This window comes from Dendrobates tinctorius, unplaced genomic scaffold (genome assembly GCF_039654945.1).
Source record: "Dendrobates tinctorius isolate UK_male_01 unplaced genomic scaffold, ASM3965494v1 ptg000011l, whole genome shotgun sequence".
In the NCBI taxonomy this organism is placed as follows: Eukaryota; Metazoa; Chordata; class Amphibia; order Anura; family Dendrobatidae; genus Dendrobates; species Dendrobates tinctorius.
In genome coordinates, this window is record NW_027361679.1 from 69,412 (window position 1) to 95,026 (window position 25,615).

The following is a 25,615-nucleotide window of genomic DNA, read 5'->3' on the forward strand; positions in this document are numbered from 1 at the left end:
AAGACGGGCCTCCAGGGGCTCAGCGGTTTTGTTATGAGGAGAGTGCCCCATCTCCTGCGGAGCCTGCGAGGCCATCCCGCCAGATCCCCGAGGGGTCACCCTGCGGTCCTCCTTCCCTTCAGATTGCTCCCCCACCTCCTGTACCTTGCCTCCCGCTGACGGCGGGGCCGGCTGCACTTTGCACGCCGCATCCATCATGGCGCCTGCGACTTTCTTCTTCCTCACTCCTGTAAAGTAGCGGGAGATGTTATGGGGAGCCTTTTCAGACGCCGCGGGGCCGGTGGACATGCTCCCTCTTCCTCTTCTGGTGGTCATCGGGGTAGAAGTCATCTGAATAGGTCTCCGATAGGTCGGTAACCGGTATAGGAGCGGGAGCTCTCCAGAACACGTCCTCTCCTCGCCGGCCATGCCACGCCGTAGGGATCGTCATCTCGACCTTCTCCAGAGACTCTCCAGATTCAGGGTCCAGAGGTCACCAACCTTAAGAGATTCAATGTATGTCCTGTGATCCCTGACTGCGTGTATCCAGGCGGTCTCCTGGGCTCAAGCTCATACACGAGTCCTACAAACCCATGTGCTTCTTTACTCAAGAAAACATCAATGTCCACTGACCAAGAGAACTCCACTTCCTGGTCATGTGAAATCGGCCCTGTTCTGGTGGCTGGACTACCGAAACCTTCAGCGGGTGGGGCAGCTGGGATCAGCTTCCCCTGAAGATACTCCTTTTAGATGCCAGTTGGAGAGGCTGGGGTGCAGTAGTAGAGGGATCTTACTTCCAGGGGTTGTGGGCCCTCAAACAGCATCAGCTCCTGAAATTTGAGAGAGCTGAAAGCAGTGGAGGAGGCATTAAAAACCTAATCAGCCCTTATCCGAGATCACCACTTGCATGACTATTCAGACAACTTGACCACAGTGAGAGGAAAACGGTCTTAGGAGTGCAGGAAAGAGACTCAGACAAGAGATGGGTTTAAACCACCTGATGAAGACGGATCCTCAGTCGAAACGCGTTGTGGTTTAAACCCATCTCTTGTCTGAGTCTCTTTCCTGCACTCTTATGACCGTTTTCCATTTTCTCCTTGCTACTATCCTCCATTGGAGGTTTTCGGCTGGAGCTGCGGTGGAGACTTGACATCCTTGTCTGCCCCTGGATTGCTTCCTAAGCGCTCCTGTATGACCGCTTATCACTGACTCTTATTAACATGACCACAGTGGCCTACCTCCAACAACAAGGGGGCACAAAATACGCAAGTCTAAAATTGATGGCGCCAAGGATTTTTTCTTGGGCAGAAAAACATCTATTATCCATCTCGGTAGTACAGGGTCAGACAATATCCAGGCAGATTTCCTCAGTAGGAAAGACATCCATCCGGGGGAATGGTGCCTGGACTAAGCTGTCTTCCTGTCCCTGACTTCGAGATGTGGGGAGTCTCGGAGTAGACCTGTTTGCCAATGGCCGGAATGCAAAAGTGAAGACTTTCTTTTCCCTCTGTCCCTCCATCCCTGGAACTTCAGTCTGGCATATGCATTTTCACCTACAGTTGTGGCCAAAAGTATTGACACCCCTGCAATTTTGTCAGATAATATTCAGTTTCTTCCTGAAAATGATTGCAAACACAAATTCTTTGGTATTATTATCTTCATTAAATTTGTCTTAAATGAAAAAACACAAAAGAGAATGAAGCAAAAAGCAAAACATTGATCATTTCACACAAAACTCCAAAAATGGGCCAGACAAAAGTATTGGCACCCTCAGCCTAATACTTGGTTGCACAACCTTTAGCCAAAATAACTGCGACCAACCGCTTCCGGTAACCATCAATGAGTTTCTTACAATGCTCTGCTGGAATTTTAGACCATTCTTCTTTGGCAAACTGCTCCAGGTCCCTGATATTAGAAGGGTGCCTTCTCCAAACTGCCATTTTTAGATCTCTCCACAGGTGTTCTATGGGATTCAGGTCTGGACTCATTGCTGGCCACCTTTAGAAGTCTCCAGTGCTTTCTCTCAAACCATTTTCTAGTGCTTTTTGAAGTGTGTTTTGGGTCATTTTCCTGCTGGAAGACCTATGACCTCTGAGGGAGACCCAGCTCTCTCACACTGGGCCCTACATTATGCTGCAAAATTTGTTGGTAGTCTTCAGACTTCATAATGCCATTCACACGGTCAAGCAGTCCTGTGCCAGAGGCAGCAAAGCAACTCCAAAACATCAGGGAACCTCCGCCATGTTTGACTGTAGGGACCGTGTTCTTTTCTTTGAATGCATCTTTTTTTCTCCTGTAAACTCTATGTTGATGCCTTTGCCCAAAAAGCTCTGCTTTTGTCTCATCTGACCAGAGAACATTCTTCCAAAACGTTTTAGGCTTTGTCAGGTAAGTTTTGGCAAACTCCAGCCTGGCTTTTTTATGTCTCGAGGTAAGAAGTGAGGTCTTCCTGGGTCTCCTACCATACAGTCCCTTTTCATTCAGACGTCGACGGATAGTACGGGTTGACACTGTTGTACCCTTGGACTGCAGGGCAGCTTGAACTTGTTTGGATGTTAGTCGAAGTTCTTTATACAACATCCGCACAATCTTGCGTTGAAATCTCTTGTCAATTTTTCTTTTCCGTCCAAATCTAGGGAGGTTAGCCACAGTGCCATGGGCTTTAAACTTCTTGATGACACTGCCCTCGTAGACACAGGAACATTCAGGTCTTTGGAGATGGACTTGTAGCCTTGAGATTGCTCATGCTTCCTCATAATTTGGTTTCTCATGTCCTCAGACAGTTCTTTGGTCTTCTTTCTTTTCTCCATGCTCAATGTGGTACACACAAGGACACAGGACAGAGGTTGAGTCAACTTTAATCCGTGTCAACTGGCTGCAAGTGTGATTTAGTTATTGCCAACACCTGTTAGGTGCCACAGGTAAGTTACAGGTGCTGTTAATTACACAAATTAGAGAAGCATCACATGATTTTTCGAACAGTGCCAATACTTTTGTCCACCCTCTTTTTTATGTTTGGTGTGGAATTATATCCCAATTGGCTTTAGAATAATTATTTTTGTGTTTATTCATTTAAGAAAAATTAAATGAAGATAATAATAGCAAAGAATTTGTGTTTGCAATAATTTTCAGGAAGAAACTGAGTATTATCTGACAAAATTGCAGGGGTGTCAATACTTTTGGCCACAACTGTATACCAATGCTGGCGAGAACACTGCAGAAGATTCGAACAGATCGAGGCACCAAAATTTTAATCGCTCCCATGTGGCCAGGGAGAAGCTGGTACAGTGCCTTGCTGGACATGGCTCAGGAAGGTCCTTTGCTTCTACCTCAGAAGATGAACCTCCTTCACCAGGGTCCCCTACTATATCCAGACCTACGCAGATTGAACCTTGCGGCCTGGTTACTGAAGCCAAAATCTTAAAGGCTAAAGGGCTCTCGGATAAAGTAATCCAAACCCTCCAAAAAAGTAGAAAGCCAGTAACTAATGCCATCTACGACAAAGTCTGGAAGAGATTCTCATCTTGGTGTTTCCCAATCACTCCTGATCCCTTCCATCCCAATATAGTGCAAATTGTAGACTTTCTGCAAAAGGGGCTGGAGCTATGGCTTACACCCAGTACTTTGAAGGTGCAGGTATCAGCCCTAAGTGCTTTCTTTGATCAAGACTTAGCTGGCCACCGCTGGGTTAAACGCTTTATGACCTTTGCAGCTAGAATTCGTCCTAGGCTTCGTAGTCAGGTCTCCCCTTGGGAATTGATTATAGTCCTTAGCAGTCTAACCCGAGATCCATTCGAACCTCTAACATCCATGAGCCTAAAGAACCTGACCCTCAAAACCATCTTTTTATTTGCGTTTACTACCGCCAGGCGCATAGGAGAGTTGCAGGCCCTGTCAGTACAGGAACCTTATTTAACTATCACTTTTGGAAGTTAATTGAGTAGTAGGTTGGTTTGCTGGTGAAGAAAAAAAAATTTCCTTTAAATCTTCTGCTTCAGCGAGTGTGAGCGAGCTGAGTATGACCAGAGCGGAAGTGCAAACGGTGGTAAGTGTGTGACTTGTGATTCAGTGACTTTGGGTTCATGAAGATTCCAAGGGAGGTATTACTGAATTGCTGTTAATTTTTATTAATACTTTTTATTTATTTATGCTTCTCTTTTTTGTGTGGTGCAAACCCCATTAGGAATGTGCTCCACTATTGCCAATGCCATCCAGTGTACATCTTGCCACATGTATGTAATCCTTGAACAGCCAGTCGAGGGTGCATACTGCTGTGCGAGATGTGAGCACGTTGTGCCTTTTTGGAAGCCCAGATACTTTATCTAAATGTGCAGCTGGCAACACTGAGATCAATAGACAATATGGAAAGGAGTCTTCTACTCACTGAGCAGACGCTCAATGGGATAGATGAAGGGGGGGGGATGCTAAGATGGAGCTGCAGGATAGTGAAGCAGCAAGCTGGGTGACAGAAGGCGGGGTAGAGGGAAGAGCGCCAGGGAGGCTAGTCCTGATCTGGCACACCCTAATAGGTTTGATTAGTTGGCAGATAAGGGGGGCGTCAGTACTGGGGTAGCACTGCTGCAGCAAGGCATGTCCTTTGAAAGATGGCGGAGTGTCTGCTCCAGTAAGGGGGCAAATAGGAAAGCAGGGCAGGCCAGACAGGTGCTGGTAGCGGGGGACTCAATTATTAGGGGTACAGATAGGGCAATCTATTACAAAGACAGGGATCGTCGAACGGTGTGCTGCCTACCTGGCGCTTGAGTCCGACACGTCGCTGATCGGGTTGACAGATTACTGGGAGAGGCTGGTGAGGACCCAGCGGTCATGGTGCACATTGGCACAAATTACAAAGTTAGAGGTAGGTGGAAGGTCCTTAAAGAGGATTTCAGGGAATTAGGTTGCAAGCTTAAAGCAAGACCCTCCAAGGTGGTATTTTCTGAAATACTGCTTGTGCCACGCCAGAGAGGCAACGGGAGATTAGGGAGGTTAATAAGTGGCTCAAGAATTATTGTAGGAAGTAGGGGGTTTGAGTTCCTGGAGAACTGGGTCGACTTCTCAGTTGGCTACAGGTTCTACGCTAGGGATGGGCTGCACCTCAATGGGGAGGGTGCAGCTGTGCTGGGGGAGAAAATGGCTAGAAGGAGTGTTTAAACTAGGGACTAGGGTGGAGGGTATTCATTTTATAGGAGGGGAAGACAGTGCAGATAGGCACCTGGGCACAAATAATGAAATGGGGGGGGGGGGGTTTAGAACAGTTAATAGTTTAAGAAAGTATAGAGGTACAGAGAGATACATAAAGTGCATGTATACTAATGCCAGAAGCCTCACCAACAAAATGGAGGAATTAGAATTAATTTTGTTATGACATGGTGGGGATATCTGAGACATGGCTGGACGAGAGCCATGATTGGGCGGTTAATTTACAGGGCTATAGTCTGTTCAGAAATGACCGTACAAATAAGCGAGGGGGAGGCGTGTGTTTATATGTAAAATCATCTTTAAAACCCATCCTGCGTGATAATATATGTGAATCTAATGAAAATGTAGAGTCTCTGTGGGTGGAGATAAGGGGAGGGGGAAGAAATAATAAATTACTGATAAGGATTTGTTATAAATCTCCAAAAATAGTGGAAGCAATGGAGAATATCCTCGTAAAGCAAATAGATGAAGCAGCGACTCCAGGAGAAGTCATTATTATGGGGGACTTCAACTACCCTGAAATACATTGGGGAACCGAAACCTGCAGTTCCAGCAAAGGTAATAGGTTTTTGACAACTATGATAGACAATTACCTTTCACAACTTGTTCAGGACCAAACAAGAGGGGGGGCACTACTAGCCCTAATATTAACCAACAGGCCAGACCGCATATCAAATTAAGGGTTGAGGGTCACTTGGGTAATAGTGATCACAAATTAATAAGTTTTCATGTATCCTTTAATAAGATGTGTAGTGGAAGGGTAACAAGGACACTAAACTTCAGGAAGGCAAATTTCCAACAGATGAGAGATGATCTTGGTGCAATTAACTGGGATGATATCCTGAGACATAAAAGTACACAAAGAAAATGGGAGTCGTTTATTAGCATCCTGAATAGGACCTGTGCACAATATATACCGTATGGAATAAACATGCGAGAAATAGGAATAGGCATCATGAAAACCGGTGCCATTATGACCAGTGACGCCTATGTGGCGTCATGACTTTAAAGCCCCCTGCGGGTCGGATGACCGGGGTCACTGAAAGGTCACCCGACCCGCACACAGAGGACCCTTCAAAGTTAACCCCAGGGGGCGTGGCTTCGCCCCCACCTGCCTACGATCGCTCTGATTGCTGTTTCACTTTTGACAGCCAATCAGAGCGATTGTAATATTTCACTAATGAAATTTTGTGAAATATTACAATTCAGCCATGGCAGATGCTCCAATAGCATCTGGCATGGCTGGAGAAACCGATCAGCCCCCCCCCCCCCCGACTGGAGGCGCCGATCGGCAGCCGCCGTCACAATCTGCCCCCCCGCTCCCCCCTCACCCTCCACGGTGCCTCCGACGTCCCTCTGGCCGTCCTAGGGTCCCGCCATGTCCGATGATGGGCGCCGCCATCTAGGAAAGTGGCGGGCGCAGTGCACCCGCTCGAATATGCAGCGCTACATATTCATTCATTTATTTTGATCACTGTGATAAAGTCTCACAGTGATCAAAATAATAAAAAAAAAGTAAATCCCCGCCCCCTTTTCACCCTCATGTAGGGAGATATAATAAAATAAAGAAAATATATATATATTTTTTCCATTAGGGTTAGGGCTAGAGTTAGAAATAGGGTTGGAATTAGGGTTGGAATTAGGGGTACGGTTGGGGTTAGGGTTGCAATTAGGGTTGGGGTTTTATTTAGGGTTAACATTATGGTTAGGGGTGTGTTGGTATTAGGGTCGGAGATAGAATTAATGTGTTTCCACTGTTTAGGCACATCAGGTATCAGCGTACTCCGGAAAAATTGAACAACATCTTTGGGGGTCTAATTTCTCCTGTTACCCTTGGGAAAATAAAAAATTGGGGGCTAAAAAAAAATATTTTTGTGGAAAAAAAAATTATTTTTTATTTTCACGGCTTTGCATTATAAATTTCTGTGAAGCACTTGGGGGTTCAAAGTGCTCACCACACATCTAGATTAGTTCCTTGGGTGGTCTAGTTTCCAAAATGGGGTCACTTGTGGGGGGTTTCCACTGTTTAGGTACATCAGGGGCTCTGCAAACGTAACATGACGCCCGCAGACCATTCCGTCAAGTCGGCATTTCAAAACGTCACTACTTCCCTTCCGATCCCCAACGTGTGCTCAAACAGTGGTTCCCCCCACATATGGGGTACCAGCGTACTCAGGACAAATTTGACAACAACTTTTGGGGTCCAATTTATCCTGTTACTCTTGAGAAAATAAAAAATAGCGGGCTAAATATCATTTTTGAGGAAAAAAATGTTTTATTTTCATGGCTCTGCGTTATAAACTTCTGTGAAGCACTTGGGGTTCAAAGTGCTCACTACACATCTAGATAAGCTCCTTGGGGGTTCTAGTTTCCAAAATGGGGAAACTTGTGGGGGGTTTCTACTGTTTAGGTAAATCAGGGGCTCTGCAAACGCAACATGATGCCCGCAGAACATTCCATCAAACTCTGCATTCCAAAATGGCGCTCCTTCCCTTCTGAGCTCTCCCATGCTTCCAAACAGTGGTTCCCCCCACAAATGGGGTATCTGTGTACTCAGGACAAATTGCACAACAACTTTTTTGGTCCAATTTCTCCTGTTAGCCTTGTGAAATAAAAAATAGCGGGCTAAAAAAATCATTTTTGAGGAAAAAAATGATTTTTTATTTTCACTGCTCTGCGTTACAAACTTCTGTGAAGCACTTGGGGGTTCAAAGTGCTCACTACACATCTAGATAAGTTCCTTTGGGGGTCTAGTTTCCAAAATGGGGTCACTTGTGGGGGAGCTCCAATGTTTAGTCTCACAGGAGCTCTCCAAACGCGACATAGTGTCCGCTAACGATTGGAGCTAATTTTCCATTCAAAAAGTCAAATGGTGCTCCTTCCGGGCCCTGCTGTGCGCCCAAACAGTGGTTTATGACCACATATGAGGTGTCGGTGTACTCAGGAGAAATTGCCTAACAAATTTTAGGATCCATTTTATCCTGTTGCCCATGTGAAAATGAAAAGACTGAGGCTAAAAAATTTTTTTGTGGAAAAAAAAAAAAGTACTTTTTTTTTACGGATCAATTTGTGTAGCACCTGGGGGTTCAAAGTGCTCATTATGCATCTAGATAAGTTCCTTGAAGGGTCTAATTTCCAAAATGGGGTCACTTGTGGGGGTGCGCCAATGTTTAGGCACACAGGGGCTCTCCAAACGCGACATGGCAACCGCTTAATATTCCAGCATATTTTCCATTCAAAAAGTCAAATGGCGCTCCTTCCCTTCTGAGCCCTTCCGTGCGCTCAAACAGTGGTTTAGGACCACATATGAGGTGTCGGTGTACTCAGGAGAAATTACCCAACAAATTTTAGGATCCATTTTATCCTGTTGCCCATGTGAAAATGAAAAAATTGATACCAGAAGAAAATTTTTGTTGGAAAAATTAAAATGTCCATTTTTTCCTTCCACGTTGCTTTAGTTCCTGTGAAGCACCTGAAGGGTTAATAATCTTGAATGTAATTTTGAGTAGCTTGAGGGGAGCAGTTTTTAGAATGGTGTCACTTTTGGGTATTTGCTGCCATATAGACCCCTCAAAGTGACTTCAAATGTGAGGTGGTCCCTAAAAAAAAAAAAAAAAAAAATGGTTTTGTAAATTTTGTTGTAAAAATGAGAAATCGCTGGTCAACTTTTAACCCTTATAACATCCTTACATTAGCACAATTTTGGAAACAAAATTTTTTTTGTTACGTAGACATGTGGGAAATGTTATTTGTTAACTATTTTGTGTCACATCACTCTCTGGTTTAACAGAATCAAAATTTGAAAATTGTGAAATTTTCAAAATTTTTGCTAAATTTCCATTTTTTTCACAAAGAAATGCAAAAATTATTAACCTAAATTTACCACTAACATGAAGCCCAATATGTCATGAAAAAACAGTCTCGGAATCGCTAGGATGCGTTGAAGCGTTCCTGAGTTAACTTATTACCTCATAAAAAGACACTGGTCAGAATTGCAAAAAATGGCCTGGTCATTAAGGTCAAAATAGGCTTGGTCATGAAGGGCTTAAAGATTCCATAATAACAGGGTCTGTACCACAGGACTGGCGTATAGCAAATGAGGTGTGTTGTGAGTTCCCCTTCTGGACTCCCTCTGGTGGTGACGGGAGGTGGTGCGGCTAGTTTGATCGGTGGAGATCTGCCACCTGAGAATGAGGATGACGATTGGATCTCAGGATTCTCAGATTGGATTTAAGACAGCCGACGCCCTATTCAGTTGCTGGTGATTCCTTCTGGCTTGTCAGCTCTTGGTTTTCAGCTCTGTTCCAGTCATCTAAAGCTAAGTTTTTCTGCTAATGTTCACACTTGATTTTGTTGGTCTATTCAGTTTTTTGTGTGGTCTGCCAGCCCCGGCTGGGGGCTGAGCTGAATTTCCACTCTTATTTATCAGTATTTTGCCAATTGGCTTTTTGTCCCTTACTAGTTCGGTCTCTTTTTGCTCTGTCTCAGAATATTTCAGAGTGCTGATATAGTGGGAGAAGTCTAGTGACTTCAGGGTTAATTTTGCTATCAGAAGTGTTGGACATTATTTTTGTAGGGTTTTTTGCAGGTTGCAGACAGTGTCTTCCCTTTCCTTTCCTTTCCTGTCTAGTTAGTTTGGGCCCCATCATTTGCTCAGCCTATTTTCCTGCCTGTGTTTGTGCCTTCATCTTGTTTCACCGTCAATACATGTGTGGGGGCTATCTATTCCTTTGGGGTCTGCTCTTGGGCAGTTAGTTTTCCTTTTTCTTGCTTTAGGCTTATGTAGTCCTCCGGCCGTGACGAGGCGTCTAGGAACATCTTAGGCACGCTCCACGGCTACTGCTAGTTGTGTGGTAAGATCAGGAATCTGCATAGTTACCAACCACTCTGGTTTTCTGTGGCTAAGCTTGTTTTGCCTTTTTCTCCTCGGTGACCCATTCATAACAGAGGTGCCAATATTTAAAAAGGGGACAAAAACAGAACTTGGAAATTATAGGCCAGTGAGCTTAACCTCAACTGTGGGTAAAGTCCTGGAAGGTTTTCTAAGAGATGCTATACTGGAGTATCTGAAGTAGAATAACCTCATGACCCAATATCAATATGGGTTTACGAGGGAACGTTCCTGTCAGACTAATCTGATAAGCTTTTATGAAGAGGTAAGTTCCGGACTGGACCAAGGAAATGCAGTGGACGTGGTGTACATGGACTTTTCAAAAGCTTTTGATACGGTGCCACACAAAAGGTTGATACATAAAATTAGAATAGTGGGGATAGGGGAAAATGTGTAAGTGGGTTAAGAGCTGGCTCAAGGATAGGAAACAAAGGGTGGTTATTAATCAGACTGGGTCACGGTTAGCAGTGGGGTACCACAGGGGTCAGTGTTGGGCCTGCTTCTTTTTAGCATATTTATTAATGACCTTGTAGGGGGGATAGAGAGTAGAATTTAAATATTTGCAGATGACACTAAACTCTGCAGGGTAATCAATACAGAGGAGAACAATTTTATATTACAGGAGTATTTACGTAAACTAGAAGCTTGGGCTGATAAATGGCAAATGAGTTTTAATGGGGATAAATGTAAGGTCATGCACTGGGGTAGGACAAACAAGATGTATAATTATGTGCTTAACTGTAAAACACTGGGCAAAACTGTCACTGAAAAAGACCTGGGTGTATGGGTGGACGACAAACTCACATTTAGTGGCCAGTGTCAGGCAGCTGCTGCAAAGGCAAATAAAATAATGGGATGCATTAAAAGAGGCATAGAAGCTCAAGAGGAGAACATAATTTTAACTCTATACAAGTCTCTAGTGCGACCACACTTAGAATACTGTGTACAGTTCTGGTCTCTGCTGTATAAAAAAGACATAGCTGAACTGGAGCGGGTGCAGAGAAGAGCGACCAAGGTTATTAGGGAACTGGGGGGTCTACAATATCAAGACAGGTTATTACACCTGGGGTTTAGTTTGGAAAAACGAAGGCTTAGGAGTGATCTTATTACAATATATAAATATATGCGGGGACAGTACAAAGACGTTTCTAATGATCTTTTTACTCTTAGACCTGTGACGGGGACAAGGGGGCATCCTCTAGGTCTGGAGGAAAGAAGTTTTAAGCATAATCACAGATGCAGATTCTTTACTGTAAGAGCAGTGAGACTGTGGAACTCTCTGCCATATGATGTTGTAATGAGTGATGCCCTACTAAAATTTAAGAAGCGCCTGGATGCCTTTCTTGAAAAGTATAATATTACAGGTTATAGACACTAGTTTTCTTGATATTGCGTTGTCTGTTGGCCGTATGTGGAGTCGGGAAGGAATTTTTTTCCCCAATGTGAAGCTTACTGTTCACCTGGTTTTTTTATTGCCTTCCTCTGGATCAACATGTTAGGGCAGGTTAGGATAGGATATGGGTTGAACTAGATGGTCTTAGTCTTCCTTCAACCTTAATAACTATGTAAACTATGTAAACTTCAGACAGTACTATCCTTAGGTTAGATCCCTCCTTTATGCCTAAGGTAGTCCCAGACTTTCACAGAGGTCAGGATATTGTGCTACCTTCATTCTGCCCAAATCCTTCCAACACGAAGGAAGAAGTCTTCCACACCCTTGACGTCCGCAGGGTGGATCTCTTTTGCCTCCAACAAACTGAAGATTGGAGGATTGACCAAAACCTATTCATTCTTTTCGTGGGATGAAATAAAGGCAAGAAGGTGGCAAAGAATACGATTGCTAACTGGATCAAGCAAGCTAGCTATCTGGCTTATTCATCGCAGAATCTTTCTCCCCCTGCTTCGCTGAAGGCTCATTCTACTTGTGCAGTTTCTACATCATGGGCAGAGAGTGGGAATGCATCCTCTGAGCAGATATGCAGAGCTGCCACCTGGTCGTCTGTCCACACGTTCACCAGACACTACAGACTAAATTTCAATAGGGATTTAACATTTGGCAGAGGGATTCTGCAGGCAGTGGTCCCTCCGTGAAGAAATTACCGTATAAACTCGTGTATAAGCCGAACCCCCACCCCCAATTTTGCCACAAAAAAACTGGGAAAACTTATTGACTCGCGAATAAGAGTAGGGTTAATTGTGGTCCAAGAAGATGCTCCATAAATACCCCCCATATGCTGCTGCACAAGGGTTAATGCTGCCCAAGAAGATGCTCCATAAATATCTCCCATATGCTGCTGCACAAGGGTTAATGCTGGCCCAAGAAGATGCTCCATAAATACCCTCCATAATATGCTGCTGCACAAGGGTTAATGCTGCCCCATAAGATGGTGTCACGGGGTCCTTCTCTGTATCACACAATCAACGGAGCAAGCGAAGAGTGAACAATTCTAAGACCTTTATTCAGGCAAAAATACGAAAAGGTCCATATTCAGTCCACCACACAAAGGATAAGATAGTCCAGAATAAGAATGCAGTCCAGTATCAGGATAAAATGTCCAGGGAAACGAGATTCCAAAACTCTAGCACCAGAGGATAAAATGGGTCCTTCTCTCTGAAATGCAGTCTTTACACGATCCTGTCCACACTGGAACTGACTTGTCCAGCTGCTGTTCTTCCCCCCCACCCCCTTCCTTGTCCAGGGGTAGTCAAACCAGTTGGGACAGTTTCCAGGCCTCCCAGAGGAGAACACAAGGGCCTTAGGGATTAATGCACTACAGGGGGTCATCAAGAGACAGATACAGTGAGGCTGTAGACGTACAATGTAATAAGAAAAACACTATGAAAATAACTGGAATTGTTAAAAATAGGAATATACAAAAAATGATATCCACATAACATATCACACCATCACAACCTCTCCCCCCCCCATAATAAGTGAGCACGCTATGAAGTCTACACAGACCTCTGGCCTGCTCACTTTAGTCCACATTGCTCAGTTATTTATAGTTCCTTGTACAGTGGCAGGGGTAGGTCGGCCTGGGGAGCCTATGGTTCTTCTTGTCGAGACAGTCCATCGGCGTTCTGGTGTTGGCTTCCCCGCTTGTATTGGATGGAGAAGCTGTAGGGTTGTAAGGACAAGCTCCACCGCAGCAATCTTCCATTGTCCCCTGATACGCGATTCAGCCATGTGAGGGGATTGTTTGTCTGTAACAATTGTAAAGTCTCTGCCATACAAGTAGGGCTGCAATTTTTTTAGCGCCCATACGATGGCAAGGCACTCCTTTTCAATAGTGGCATAGGCAACTTCCCGATCCAGTAGTTTCCGACTGGCAAAAGCAACAGGATGTTCTTCTCCGGCGGCGTTCACTTGGCTAAGTACTGCCCCGATCCCAAAGGTGGATGCATCTGTCTGCACGAGGAACCTGCGTTTATAATCCAGGGCAGCCAAGGCAGGAGCAGTGACGAGGGCAGTCTTTAACGCTGAAAAGGCATCCTCGCATGCCGTCGTCCACGTCACATTTCTAGGCATGTTCTTGCAGGTCAGGTCGGTTAGGGGCTTGGCCAAGGTGCTGAAGTTAGAAACAAATTTGCGATAGTAACCAGTAGTTCCTAAAAATGCAAGTACCTGCTTTTTAGTCTGGGGTCTACACCAGTTGCTAATGGCTTCCACCTTGGCAGGCTCAGGCCTTAGTGTCCCACCCCTTACTCTATGCCCGAGGTACTGCACCTCAGCCATCCCTATTTGGCACTTATCAGGGCGTATGGTCAGTCCTTGCAGTAAGGATACAGTCCAGCACTATGCCCAAGTGTTTAAGATGGTCCTCCCAGGTTGTGCTAAAAATGGCAATGTCGTCTAAGTAAGCACAGGCAAAGTCCTGACATTGTTGTAACAGTCGATCCACCAGTCTCTGGAAAGTAGCGGGGGCAGTTTTCATCCCAAAGGGCATTCCCAGGAACTCATAAAGCCCAAATGGAGTAATGAAGGCCGAGCGCTCCCGAGTGTCCTCCGTTAGGGGTATCTGCCAGTACCCCTTGCTCAAGTCTAACGTGGTCACAAATTGGGCACTGGCCAGACGATCCAATAGATCATCAATCCTGGGCATGGGATAAGCATCACTCTTGGTGGCATCATTTAGTCGTCTGTAATCAACGCAGAATCGTGTTGTACCATCCTTCTTGGGGACCAGGACGACAGAAGAGGCACAAGAACTGAGATGGCTGAATAACTCCCAGTTGTTTCATCTCCTCCAGTTCGTTCTTTATCATGCCTTGAACAGCCTCTGGAACCTGGTAGGCAGCCTGCTGGATGGGGCATTGTCCGGGGGTTTCCACATGGTGGCTGGTGAGAGTAGTCTTCCCCGGCTTTGAGGAGAAAGCAGCAGCCCTCGGCCTTAGTACGGCGACAATATCGTCCTTTTGTATATCTGATAAATGGGAGCTCAGGGGCACTTGTTCCAGTGATCCTCCCGCTTGGGCAACCTGGAGGAGATCTGGGAGGTACTCGTTGTCGGCGGTATCACTAGCGGGGTGGCAGACAGCTAGAACAGGCAGAGATCGGTCGTGGTAGTCTTTCAGCATGTTAATGTGGACGGTTTTCTGTCGTCGACCACTAGAGTCCAGGGCAATAATATAGTGTCATTAATTTTCTTGACAACCTGATAAGGGCCTTCCCACACTGCTTGAAGCTTGTTGGCAGAGGAAGCAGTAATCATGAGCACTTGCTGTCCTTCCATAAATTCCCGGTTCCTGGCATTACGGTCATACCAGGTTTTTTGTCTGGACTGGGCCATTCGCTGATGTTCTTTAGCGAAGGTAGCTAGCTGGGCGAGACGGTCTCTGAGCTCTAGAACATAGGGAACGATGGGCATTCCGGTATCTGAGATGTCTCCCTCCAAATGTTCTTTCAGAAGAGTGAGAGGCCCACAGACCTTCCGGCTAAACAGTAGTTCGAAGGGAGAGAAGCCTGTGGACTCTTAGGGAACCTCCCGATAGGCGAAGAGGAGATGTGGCAGGTACTTTTCCCAGTCTTTCAACGTCAACAAAAGCCTTCAGCATATTTTTTAGGGTTCCATTAAAGCGTTCACATAGTCCGTTGGTCTGCGGGTGGTATGGGGTGGTGCGAATGGCTCGAACACCACAGGTATGCCATAGGGACTGGACCAGATCTGACATGAACTGAGTGCCTTGATCCGACAATATTTCACTAGGAAACCCTACCCGGGTAAAGATGGTAACAAGGGCCTCAGCTACCTTTACTGCTGTAATACTGGACAGGGCCACAGCTTCAGGATACCTAGTGGCATAGTCCACCACGGTCAGGATATATTTTTTCCCCGACCTGCTGGGGTGGGCCAGAGGACCTATGATGTCGACGGCTACACGTTGAAATGGTTCCTCAATTATGGGCAGGGATTGCAGGGGTACCTTATGTCGAGCTCCTGGATGCCGCATTCGCTGGCACACATCGCAGGTGCGGCAATAATGGGCTACCGACTGCGAGACGCCCGGCCAGTAAAAGCTTTGGGTGAGTCTCTTTTCAGTCCTTTTTCTCCCTTGATGCCCAGCCAAGGGGATGTCATGGGCCAGTTGAAGTAGCTGTGCCCTGTACTTCAGAGGGACAATGAGTTGCCTGGTCGTTGCATCAGGGTTGCCCTGGTCACTGCCCTTTGTTACACGAAAATACAGTCCGTTTTCTCGAGTGAAGCCATCCCCATTATCTCCCATGTGCCCAGTTTCTGCCTTTCGCCTAAGGGCTGCTAAGGTAGTGTCACCCTCTATTTCTCTCCTAAACTCCTCTCTGTCCCAAGACTCTCCCAATGTAGTAGCAGCGAAAGTATTGCTTACCGACTCTGATGCGGTTCGTGGTGGTTGCTCCCCGGTGGGGTCCGGATGACTTAGTGCTTGAAGGGCCTGTAGTCGGGTGACTGCTCCCACAAATTGGCACTGTAACTCCCCAATGTCGTTCCCAAGGAGGATATCTGCAGGAAGTCCTCCCATAACTCCAATCCATCACAGTTTTTCTCCACAACCATAATCCAAACGCACAGAAGCTCGCTGTATATATTTGCGGGCACCCCCCGCCAGGACAATGGGAATTCCCGGACCCTGGTAAATTGCCTCGGGTCGAACCACACGGGGGTCAGCGATAGTCTAGAATGCCCCCGTGTCTCTAAATCCTGACACTTTGTCTCCATCAATAAAGACATCCTGCAGGTGGCGTTGCCGTTGCTCCGAGTAGCTAAAGGACAGAGGCCGGAGTCCGTACACTCCAGGAGGAGTATCTATGGTGCCGTGGTCGGTGGTCCACTCTGGTGGGGATGGTGGTAGCTCTTCCTCAGGTGTAGTGGAGTGTACAAGATGCACTGGACGAGGTGGGGCTCCCTCCGAATCCTGGAGGGACAGCCAGACTGCAAATGTCCAGGTTGCCCACACCCATAACACCTCCTCTCTGTAATACCCCCAGGTCGTGGTTGGAACTGTTGGGGCCTAGGATTGTGAGGCGTGATTGTCATCAGCTTGCGACTAGGTGGAAGGGCAGATATAATTGGAGGGGGACGGGGCGCGGGAGCAGGCCCCGTGGTTCATTGTCCAGAAGCCTCCTCCATTGCGGCCGGATAGTAAGGGCTTCATCGGCCAGGGCTGCAGCTCTATCCTCGGTACATGGCGTGCGCTCCCAGACCCATTCCCGTACCTCTACAGGGCACTTGGCAAGAAATTGTTCTATAAGGAACGCTTGTATAACATCTTCCACGGTAAAGGCGTTTTCTGCTTCCAGCCATCTCCGACATGCCTCGGACATCTTATGTGCATACATCCTAAACGATCCCCCTGTGGTGCATGGGAGGTCTCGGAACTTGGCCCTATATGAGTCAGGGGTGATAGCATGGTAATCCAGGATAGTCCGCTTTACAATGTTATAATCCCGATTCCACAGTGCATCAATGGTTCGTTCGATAAGCCTCCACCATGCTTCCGTTCAGGAGCCCCACTAACAAACGCATCCAGCTAGAGTGGGGCACCTCCAACACAGCACACTGCTGCTCAAAGTCTTTGAAGAACCCCTCCACATCTCCAGAAGCCTCATCCAATGGCTTAAACTCTGTCCGGGTGATCCGTACAGGCTCCCGGATTGTTGGGGGTTACACTCCACATTGCGTTACTCCCTTTTTCAAGCTCCATTGCTTCCTGTCTCCGCTGTGCCCGGCGGGCAGCCTCCTCCTTGTACTCCTGAGAGACGCCGGGGCCCAGAACCGCCATCTGTTCTTCATACCACACCAACCACTGGCTTTTCTGGATGGGGATCCCTGTCTCCAGTGCTCGTCCTTCAGACATCTGGGAGGAGGTGGCCGGGCTATCGCCCACCAGTAGATCGATTAAGGCCTCTTTAGTCAGTCCCTGATAGTTCAGGCCCAGGTCTCTGGCTCTCTCCTGTAAACTGCATACAGTCCAATTTCTGTACTCACTCTGTGTGTGGTTCTCCATTGGGTGACGCTCTGTTGATCCCACTGCTGCCACCAGTTGTCACAGGATCCTTCTCTGGTATCACACAATCAACAGAGCAAGCGAACAGTGAACAATTCCAAGACCTTTATTCAGGCAAAAATACGAAAAGGTCCATATTCAGTCCACCACACAAAGGATAAGATAGTCCAGAATAAGAATGCAGTCCAGTATCAGGATAAAATGTCCAGGGAAACGAGATGCCAAAACTCTAGCACCAGAGGATAAAATGGGTCCTTCTCTGAAATGCAGTCTTTACACGATCCTGTCCACACTGGAACTGACTTGTCCAGCTGCTGTTCTTCCCCCCACCCCCTTCCTTGTCCAGGGGTAGTCAAACCAGTTGGGGCGGTTTCCAGGCCTCTCAGAGGAGAACAAAGGGCCTTAGGGATTAATGCACTACAGGGGGTCATCAAGAGACAGATACAGTGAGGCTGTAGACTTACAATGTAATAAGAAAAACACTGAAAACTACACTGGAATTGTTAAAAATAGGAATATACAAAAAATGATATCCACATAACATATCACACCATTACAGATGGTCCATAAATACCCCCATATGCTGCTGCACAAGGGTTAATGCTGGCCCAAGATTATGCTCCATAAATACCCCCATATGCTGCTGCACAAGGGTTAATGCTGCCCCATAAGATGCTCCATAAATACCCCCCATAATATGCTGCTGCACAAGGGTTAATGCTGCTCCATAAGATGCTCAATAAATACCCTCCATAATGTGCTGCTGCACAAGGGTTAATGCTGCCCCATAAGATGCTCCATAAATACCCCCCATAATATGCTGCTGCACAAGGGTTAATGCTGCCCCATAAGATGCTCCATAAATACCCCCCATAATATGCTGCTGCACAAGGGTTAATGCTGCCCCATAAGATGCTCCATAAATACCCCCCATAATATACTGCTGCACAAGGGTTAATGCTGCCCCATAAGATGCTCAATAAATACCCCCCATAATATGCTGCTGCACAAGGGTTAATGCTGCCCCATAAGATGCTCCATAAATACCCCCCATAATATGCTGCTGCACAAGGGTTAATGCTGCCCCATAAGATGCTCCATAAATACCCCCCATAATATGCTGCTGCACAAGGGTTAATGCTGCCCCATAAGATGCTCCATAAATATCCCCCATAATATACTGCTGCACAAGGGTTAATGCTGCCCCATAAGATGCTCAATAAATACCCCCCATAATATGCTGCTGCACAAGGGTTAATGCTGCCCCATAAGATGCTCCATAAATACCCCCCATAATATGCTGCTGCAAAAGGGTTAATGCTGTCCCATAAGATGACATACCTCTGTCGCTGGGGGCCAGGTGCCGGTGTCTTGAGCCCCCGGCACCAGCGATATTTGCCAGCCCCTGTTCTATCGCCGTCCACTGCTGTGTCTCCCGGGTCTCTGCAGTGACAGCAGAGGGCGCACACTGACTACATCATCGCTCCCTCTGCCCTCACAGCAGGAGGACCCGGAGACACAGAGGTGCACAGCAATGGAACCGGGACAGGTGTATATTACTCTGCCCCCGTCATACTCACCCCCTCCTGGCGCAAGGTCTTCTCTGCAGCTGCAGCCCCATGCTTCTCCCTCTGTCGTCTGCATTCAGCTGATCACGTGGTACCGCTCATTAAACTCATAAATATGCGCATATTCATGAGTTTAATGAGCGGTACCACGTGACCGCTGAATGCAGGAAGCAGACGGCAGAGGGAGAAGCAGGGGCTGCAGAGATGTGCCAGGAGTTGAGTATGGTCTCTCACCCCCTCCCCCTGCTAACCCCCCGGTATATGACTCACGAATAAGCCGAGAGGGGGGACTTTCTGCCCCAAAAAATGGGCTGAAAATCTCGGCTTATACACGAGTGTATACGGTAGTTGTTGGTATTACTCCGATGTTGCTTTCGTGGAAGGTGACTGGAGAAAATAGAATTTGTCTTGCCGGTAATTCTGTTTTGAGGAACCTTCCACGACAGCACTAATTTCCCTCCCTACCTGATATTTTATGGATGTTCCTACTCTTTCTTGGTAACTATACATGTTAGTGTGTCCAGAAAAAACACTGGTGGTTATAGGAAGGGGAGTGGTATTTAACCTCTTTGTGTTTCCTGTCCCCCAGTAAGACTAATTCTATTTTCCTCCCTCCTTGCTTTGCCAGGGCTTTAATGCAACTGACTTCGGTTGTTGCTTGTTTTTTTGGTCTTTTTTCATTAAAAGGGTTGTCCACTATTAGGACAACCCCTTCTTAAACTAAGTGTTCGGCCCCGATAAAATACACAAACCTATACTAGCCTCCCGTGCCGGCAACTGGGGCTGTGATGCAGTGGAATGACACGTGGTGCCCGATCATATTCGTCTCCTCCTGTCAAAATGAACATAGTCCGAGTAGTGGACAACCCCTTTAAGTTTTGTCTTAACATGTGAAATGCATGCTCGATAAGGGTGAGAGCTGCTGATTTACTCGGCCATTGCAGAATGCTCGCCTTCTTTGCCTTAAACTCCTGTGTTGGTTTTGCAGTATGTTTTGTTTTTTGTCATTGTCATCTCTACTGTGAAGCGCCATCCACTCAACCTTGCTGCATTTGGTTGAATTTGAGCAGAAAGTATATCTCTGTACAGTTCAGAATTCATCCAGCTGCTTCTGTCTTCAGTCACATCATTGCCTCCACCGGGTTTTACAGAGATGTGGTGTGCTTTGTTCTTATCAATATGGTACATGTTGCTCTTAGTTTCTTATATCCAAAGAATGCCTTTCCAGAACTAGGCAGGCTTTTTTAGATGGTTTTTTTTGTAAAGTCTAATCTGGCCTGTTTATTTTTACCGTGATTAATGGTTTGTGCCTAGAGGGTTCACCACTGTATTTGCTCTCATGAAGTCTTCTCGTTATGGTAGACTTAGATACTGAAACACCAACTTCCTGGAGAGTGTTATTCTCTTTAATGGATGTTGTGAAGGGTTTTTCTTCAGCACTGATAGGATTCTGCGATCATCCACCCATGGACGTCCATTCCTTGTTGAGTTCTCAAGCTCTCTTCTTTTATTTTTTGTTTGCAGAGTGTACCAAACTGTTGATTTGGCCACTCCTAACATGTCTGCTATATTTTCTGATGGCTTTCTGTCTTTCAGACTAATGATGGTCTATTTCTCTTCCATTGAGAGCTTTTTTGACTGTTGTGGGTTCACAGGACAAGTTTCCTTTTTAAAAATAGGCTGCTATATATTGAAGAGCTATAATTCCTAAACCCTTACTCCAGTTAGGGTGTGAACCCACTCAAATTAAAGCTGTGAGTCTGAACTTTAAGCCCATATTGATTATATTACTATATTTTCGTGAACAGCTAAAATGCCAAAACTTGTCACTGTCCAAATTTTTTTGCACCTAATGGTATATGTATATAACACCTTATCTAGTCTAGTGGTAGATACTAGAGCATCTGTAAACATTCCTGGCACATTCAATCTGTCACTTTGTCTTTTTAACAATTCCAGCTTTTCAATCTCTGATTTTATAATAAAAGTAAAGGAATAAGGTTTACTCCTCACCCTGACAAATAATAACAAAGTTTCCTGTTTTCCTCATCACTAGGTAATGCAGGCTCAGTGTGTCAAGATGCAGACTGAATTTTACAGGCGTAGTAAGAGTGAAATTGTGAATGGACAAGGTTTTACAATGGGTTCTCTCTACTGGCAATTAAATGATATCTGGCAAGCACCCTCTTGGTCTTCTATAGGTATGTGAGAATCCATCATTTCAGCTTAGTATACACAATGCAAAGAAAACCTAGATAAAGAAATCACCCTCTTTTAAGTTTTGAAGGGAACTTGTCTGATGTTGTATGCTCCAAATCTTGGTGCTTTAATCCTAGAGGGGTCATTTAGAAATTTTGAGTTTTTTTGATAATCTGTCTTCCTTACCCAAAAAGAGCCTAAAAAAGTCACTTTAGTTTTAGAGGACCTGTGGGTTGATTTTTGCTGCCCGAAGCACAGGTACCATGAATTGGGAGTGGGGCAAGGAGAAGTAATCACGAACCTGCCTCTTGAACTAGTCAGCCTAGATGCTTTGCTATGTAATAGCCGCTCTCTGCCCTCCTGATCTCATTGCAGAGCTGTGTATGATACCTAACACATCTGCAGGTTCCTCTCATCTTCCATCTCACAGGCAGACAGAGCTTTAATATTGTTACAATATGTATTTGTAAGGAGATAATGATAATTTCTTCTGTTCGGTGTTGGTTACATGTCACACACTGGTAACTCCACCTTTTATTGAAAATAAGCTCTGGAGGTGGAGTCATCTTCCAGGCAGCTTACGCCCCATAGTCTGGAAGAGGTCATTTACATATAGTGACAAAAGATGATTTCTCAACAGCAAGGCATCTGATATGAGGCATATAGGTAGGACTTTTTTTCAGCAGTCTATAACCGTATGCCCATATTAATAGCTAGGTCAAATGTGGTGACAGATTCCCTTTAAAGTACACATTATCAGAAAGTACGTGTCAGAATTCAGCACAAAATGTTGAATTCTGACATAAATAAGATAAAATATTCTTTGTTTTATAGAATATGGAGGCAAGTGGAAAATGCTGCATTATTATGCCAAAGGTTTCTTTGCCCCTGTAGCAACAAGCGCGTTTGAGGACCAAGATACCTTAAACATATATGGAGTGTCTGATCTGTTGAAGGATTATTCTTTCAAGCTTGCAGTAAGCTTCTTTTATTTATATTACTCAAGAATGTAAACTTACATGAAGATGGGCCCAAAATACCAAATTTTTAATTGGAATATTGCATATTTATTGAGATTTTTATGTAAAGGTCTTAAGATCTCTTAATTTTGATCCAAGCTGATATGAGAACACTATGCACTTTCTACAGTCTTGTATTTGGGTAAGCTGTACCATTTAAAGTGGTTGTCCATGCCTGCAGCCAAATACTAGCGGTCCATAATGTACACACTGTTTCGGCGCTGCTTCCTGTTGTCACATCAGGAGCTTATCTCAATAGAACATTTTAAGAGATGCAGCTGAGATTCTAGCCACACATCACCGTAATCATGCCAATCACATATTTGTGGTCAAGTGACGACTGCTGGAATCCGTAAGCAAAGCTGAGTCCTATTAGTTTGTATGTTATACACTGCTGGCATTTTACAAGCTGCAGGGCTTGCCAACAATTTCATTAGAGATGGACAACCTCTTTAAATGTGCCCTATACTATATTATACATCCCATACACTGCATGCATAGTTAATAGGTAAATGAGTATGTTGACTGTCATAATTGTATGCTTATTGTGCAACTCTATGCTGCTTAAACTTGAATGCTTATTTGATGAAGCAGATCATGTGATATGTATTTGTGTAATGAGGGAGGGTGGGGCCTAAGGATATCAACATCCTTTATCAAGGTGTGCAGAATTATTATTCAGCTTGCTTTACTCAGGCAAAGTAGGCCAAAAATTAGATTTAGCTGACTCTGAAACGTCAAAAATTGTTACAAGTCTTACAGAGGTATGCAGCAGTCTTGAAATTGGTAAGACATTGGGGTGTGATCTCAGTTCCATCAAAAGTTTTGTTGCAAATAGTCAACAGGGTCACAAAAAAATAAAAACAGTTTTAGAAAAAAGACTCACATTAACTGCAAAAGATTTGAGAAGAATAATATGTGACAGAATTAAGGAACCCGTTATCCTCCAGTGCTGTCATATTCCAGAACTGCAACCTCCCTGGCGTGCCCAGAAGTACAAGGTGTTCAGTGCTCTAAGACGTGGCCAGGGTAAGAAAAGCTGGAACCCGACTACCACTGAACAAGACACATAAGCTGAAATGTCAAGATTAGGCCAAGAAATATCTGAAGACATATTTTTCAAAGGTTTTATCGACTGATGAGATGACAGTGACTCAACACAGACCGGATGGATGGCCCCGTGTCTGAATCCGTAATGGGCACAGACCTCTACTTTGACTCTAACACCAGTAAGGTGGCCATGGGGTACTATGGGCTGGAATTGTTAAAGGTGAGCTAGTTGGACCTTTTTGGCTTGAAGATGGGCTCAAAACTCTGAAACGTAATGGCTTTTTTAAGAAGACACTTCCTTCAAGCATTGGTTTTTATGCAGGGCAAGGACTTAGGCCGGTTTCACATTAGCGTTTGAGTCCTTAAGCTCCACCTACTTCCGCATGCGTCCTGCATACCTATCTTTAACATTGGGTATGGAGTTTTGACGTGCCCGCCGAATGCAACATGTTGCATTTTCTTGCGTTTGGCGGGCACGTAAAAATGACGCATGCGGACGCATCCGCATACGATGCATAGCCCTGCATACCCAGTGTTAAAGATAGGTATGCAGGATACATGCGGAAGTAGGCGGAGCTTTAAGGAAAGAAGTCTGCAGCACCACGCTGTGGACACAAACGCTAATGTGAACTTCGGCCTGTTTCACACTTCAGTTTATTTGTGTCAGTTAAAATCCGCCAAAATGGCGGAAAGCGAATCCGTTGCTAACTGATGTGAACGGATGCTACCGGACCGTTTTTTTGACTGATCCGATAAATGAAGAATGTTAAAGGAACCGCTGCCCGGGAAGGAGAGAGAGATTCCTCTGGGCATGCGCACTATAAAAATGCGGATCCTGCAGCAAAAAAAAGTTGCATGGTCCGTCCAGGCATCTCTGTGGACGCAAAAAAATTGATGGATCCGCAAAAAAACGGATCCAACGGATGGCCATCCGTCAAGATCCGCCGGTAATGCAAATCAATGGGGGGAAAAACGGATCCGCCAAAAAAAATGGCGGATCCGTTTTTTTGCAAAAACGGCGGATTTTGACTGATGGTCAAAAACGGAAGTGTGAAACAGACCTTAGCCTTAAAGATGAAAGAATTATTGACATGGCATCTTCCTCACCTAACCTAAACCCTATTGAGAACTTGTGGGCCCTTCTTAAATGGGAGGATATTTAGGGTGAAATAAAACAGTACAGCTCTCTAAACAATGTGTCTGGGAGATGTACACACTGTGAGGATAACATGGAGAACTAAATTTCTCCATCTTCTCCATTGTCTGCGTCAGCATAAATCGAGCTACACTCTGTTATCCGAGTGCAGTCAAATGTTTTGCACACACCCATAAACTTGAATGAATGAGTGTCATCCAATGTCAAAATGAAATCTCAGCAGTCTTTGATTTTTTATTTTTTTTTGCTTTCACATTGCATTCAGGCACGTGTTTGATGGAGCCATCGGGGCTTGCGTCTGAAGCCCCCGCAAAACGGGATTCGGGCATATGTGCAGACGGTGCAATTGACTATAGTGGTGCCAGCAGAGTGAACGTGCTCTCTGACATGCATCATTTTCTGGCTTATATGCCTATTTTACACTCCTGAAAATTATGCACGTCAGATTGCACGTTCACTCTGCCTGCACCATTAACGTCAGTGGTCCTGTCCGGGCACAAATCCCGTTTTGCAGGGAATTTGGACGCAAGCACCAATGGGGCTAATGAACAGGTGCCTTAATGCAATGTGAAAGCACCCTAACGTTGGTCCAAGTGCTATCAGATGGCACTTGTCCGATGTGTAGGTTGGTGTGAGCGAGCCCTAAAACACATGAATGGGTGGTTTCATCCTGCCAGGCTGCTTAAGGTGATATAATGAGAGGGTCTACAATAGCTATTTAAGTATTTAATTTTGATATTAAGTTTAAATACCATAATTTTATATTTTATACTTTCAGATTAAAGTTTACAATTGGGACTCTCTAGCACCAGTGTGTGAAAAGGTGACGAATGATTTTGTTTTAAATGCATTGAGTTCTGGAGTGATATACAAAGAGTCCATAGCAGAGCTGCTCAGTAGATGTGGAAACACTACCAGGCAGAAGAGCGTGGTCGTCTTCCATCTGTTAAACAATGGACACATTTTTGGCTCAGAAAACTGGTATTTTTTAAGCTCCCTGAAGGAGGCACAAGGACTTCTGAAATCCAATATTACTGTAAGTACTAGTTAAATGGTAACTATAGTTCATTTT

The 25,615-nt window shown here is 45.3% G+C and overlaps 1 protein-coding gene across 1 annotated transcript in view; it reads left to right on the forward strand.

Annotated features, from left to right (window-relative positions):
* Positions 1–25,615, forward strand: part of MANBA (mannosidase beta) — a 93,577-nt gene that overhangs the window by 64,934 nt on the left and 3,028 nt on the right. The window contains exons 12-14 of the mRNA XM_073589203.1: positions 21,176–21,320; positions 22,153–22,295; positions 25,322–25,579. Of these exons, the coding sequence (XP_073445304.1) occupies positions 21,176–21,320; positions 22,153–22,295; positions 25,322–25,579 (546 nt within the window). The remainder of the gene's footprint in view (positions 1–21,175; positions 21,321–22,152; positions 22,296–25,321; positions 25,580–25,615) is intronic.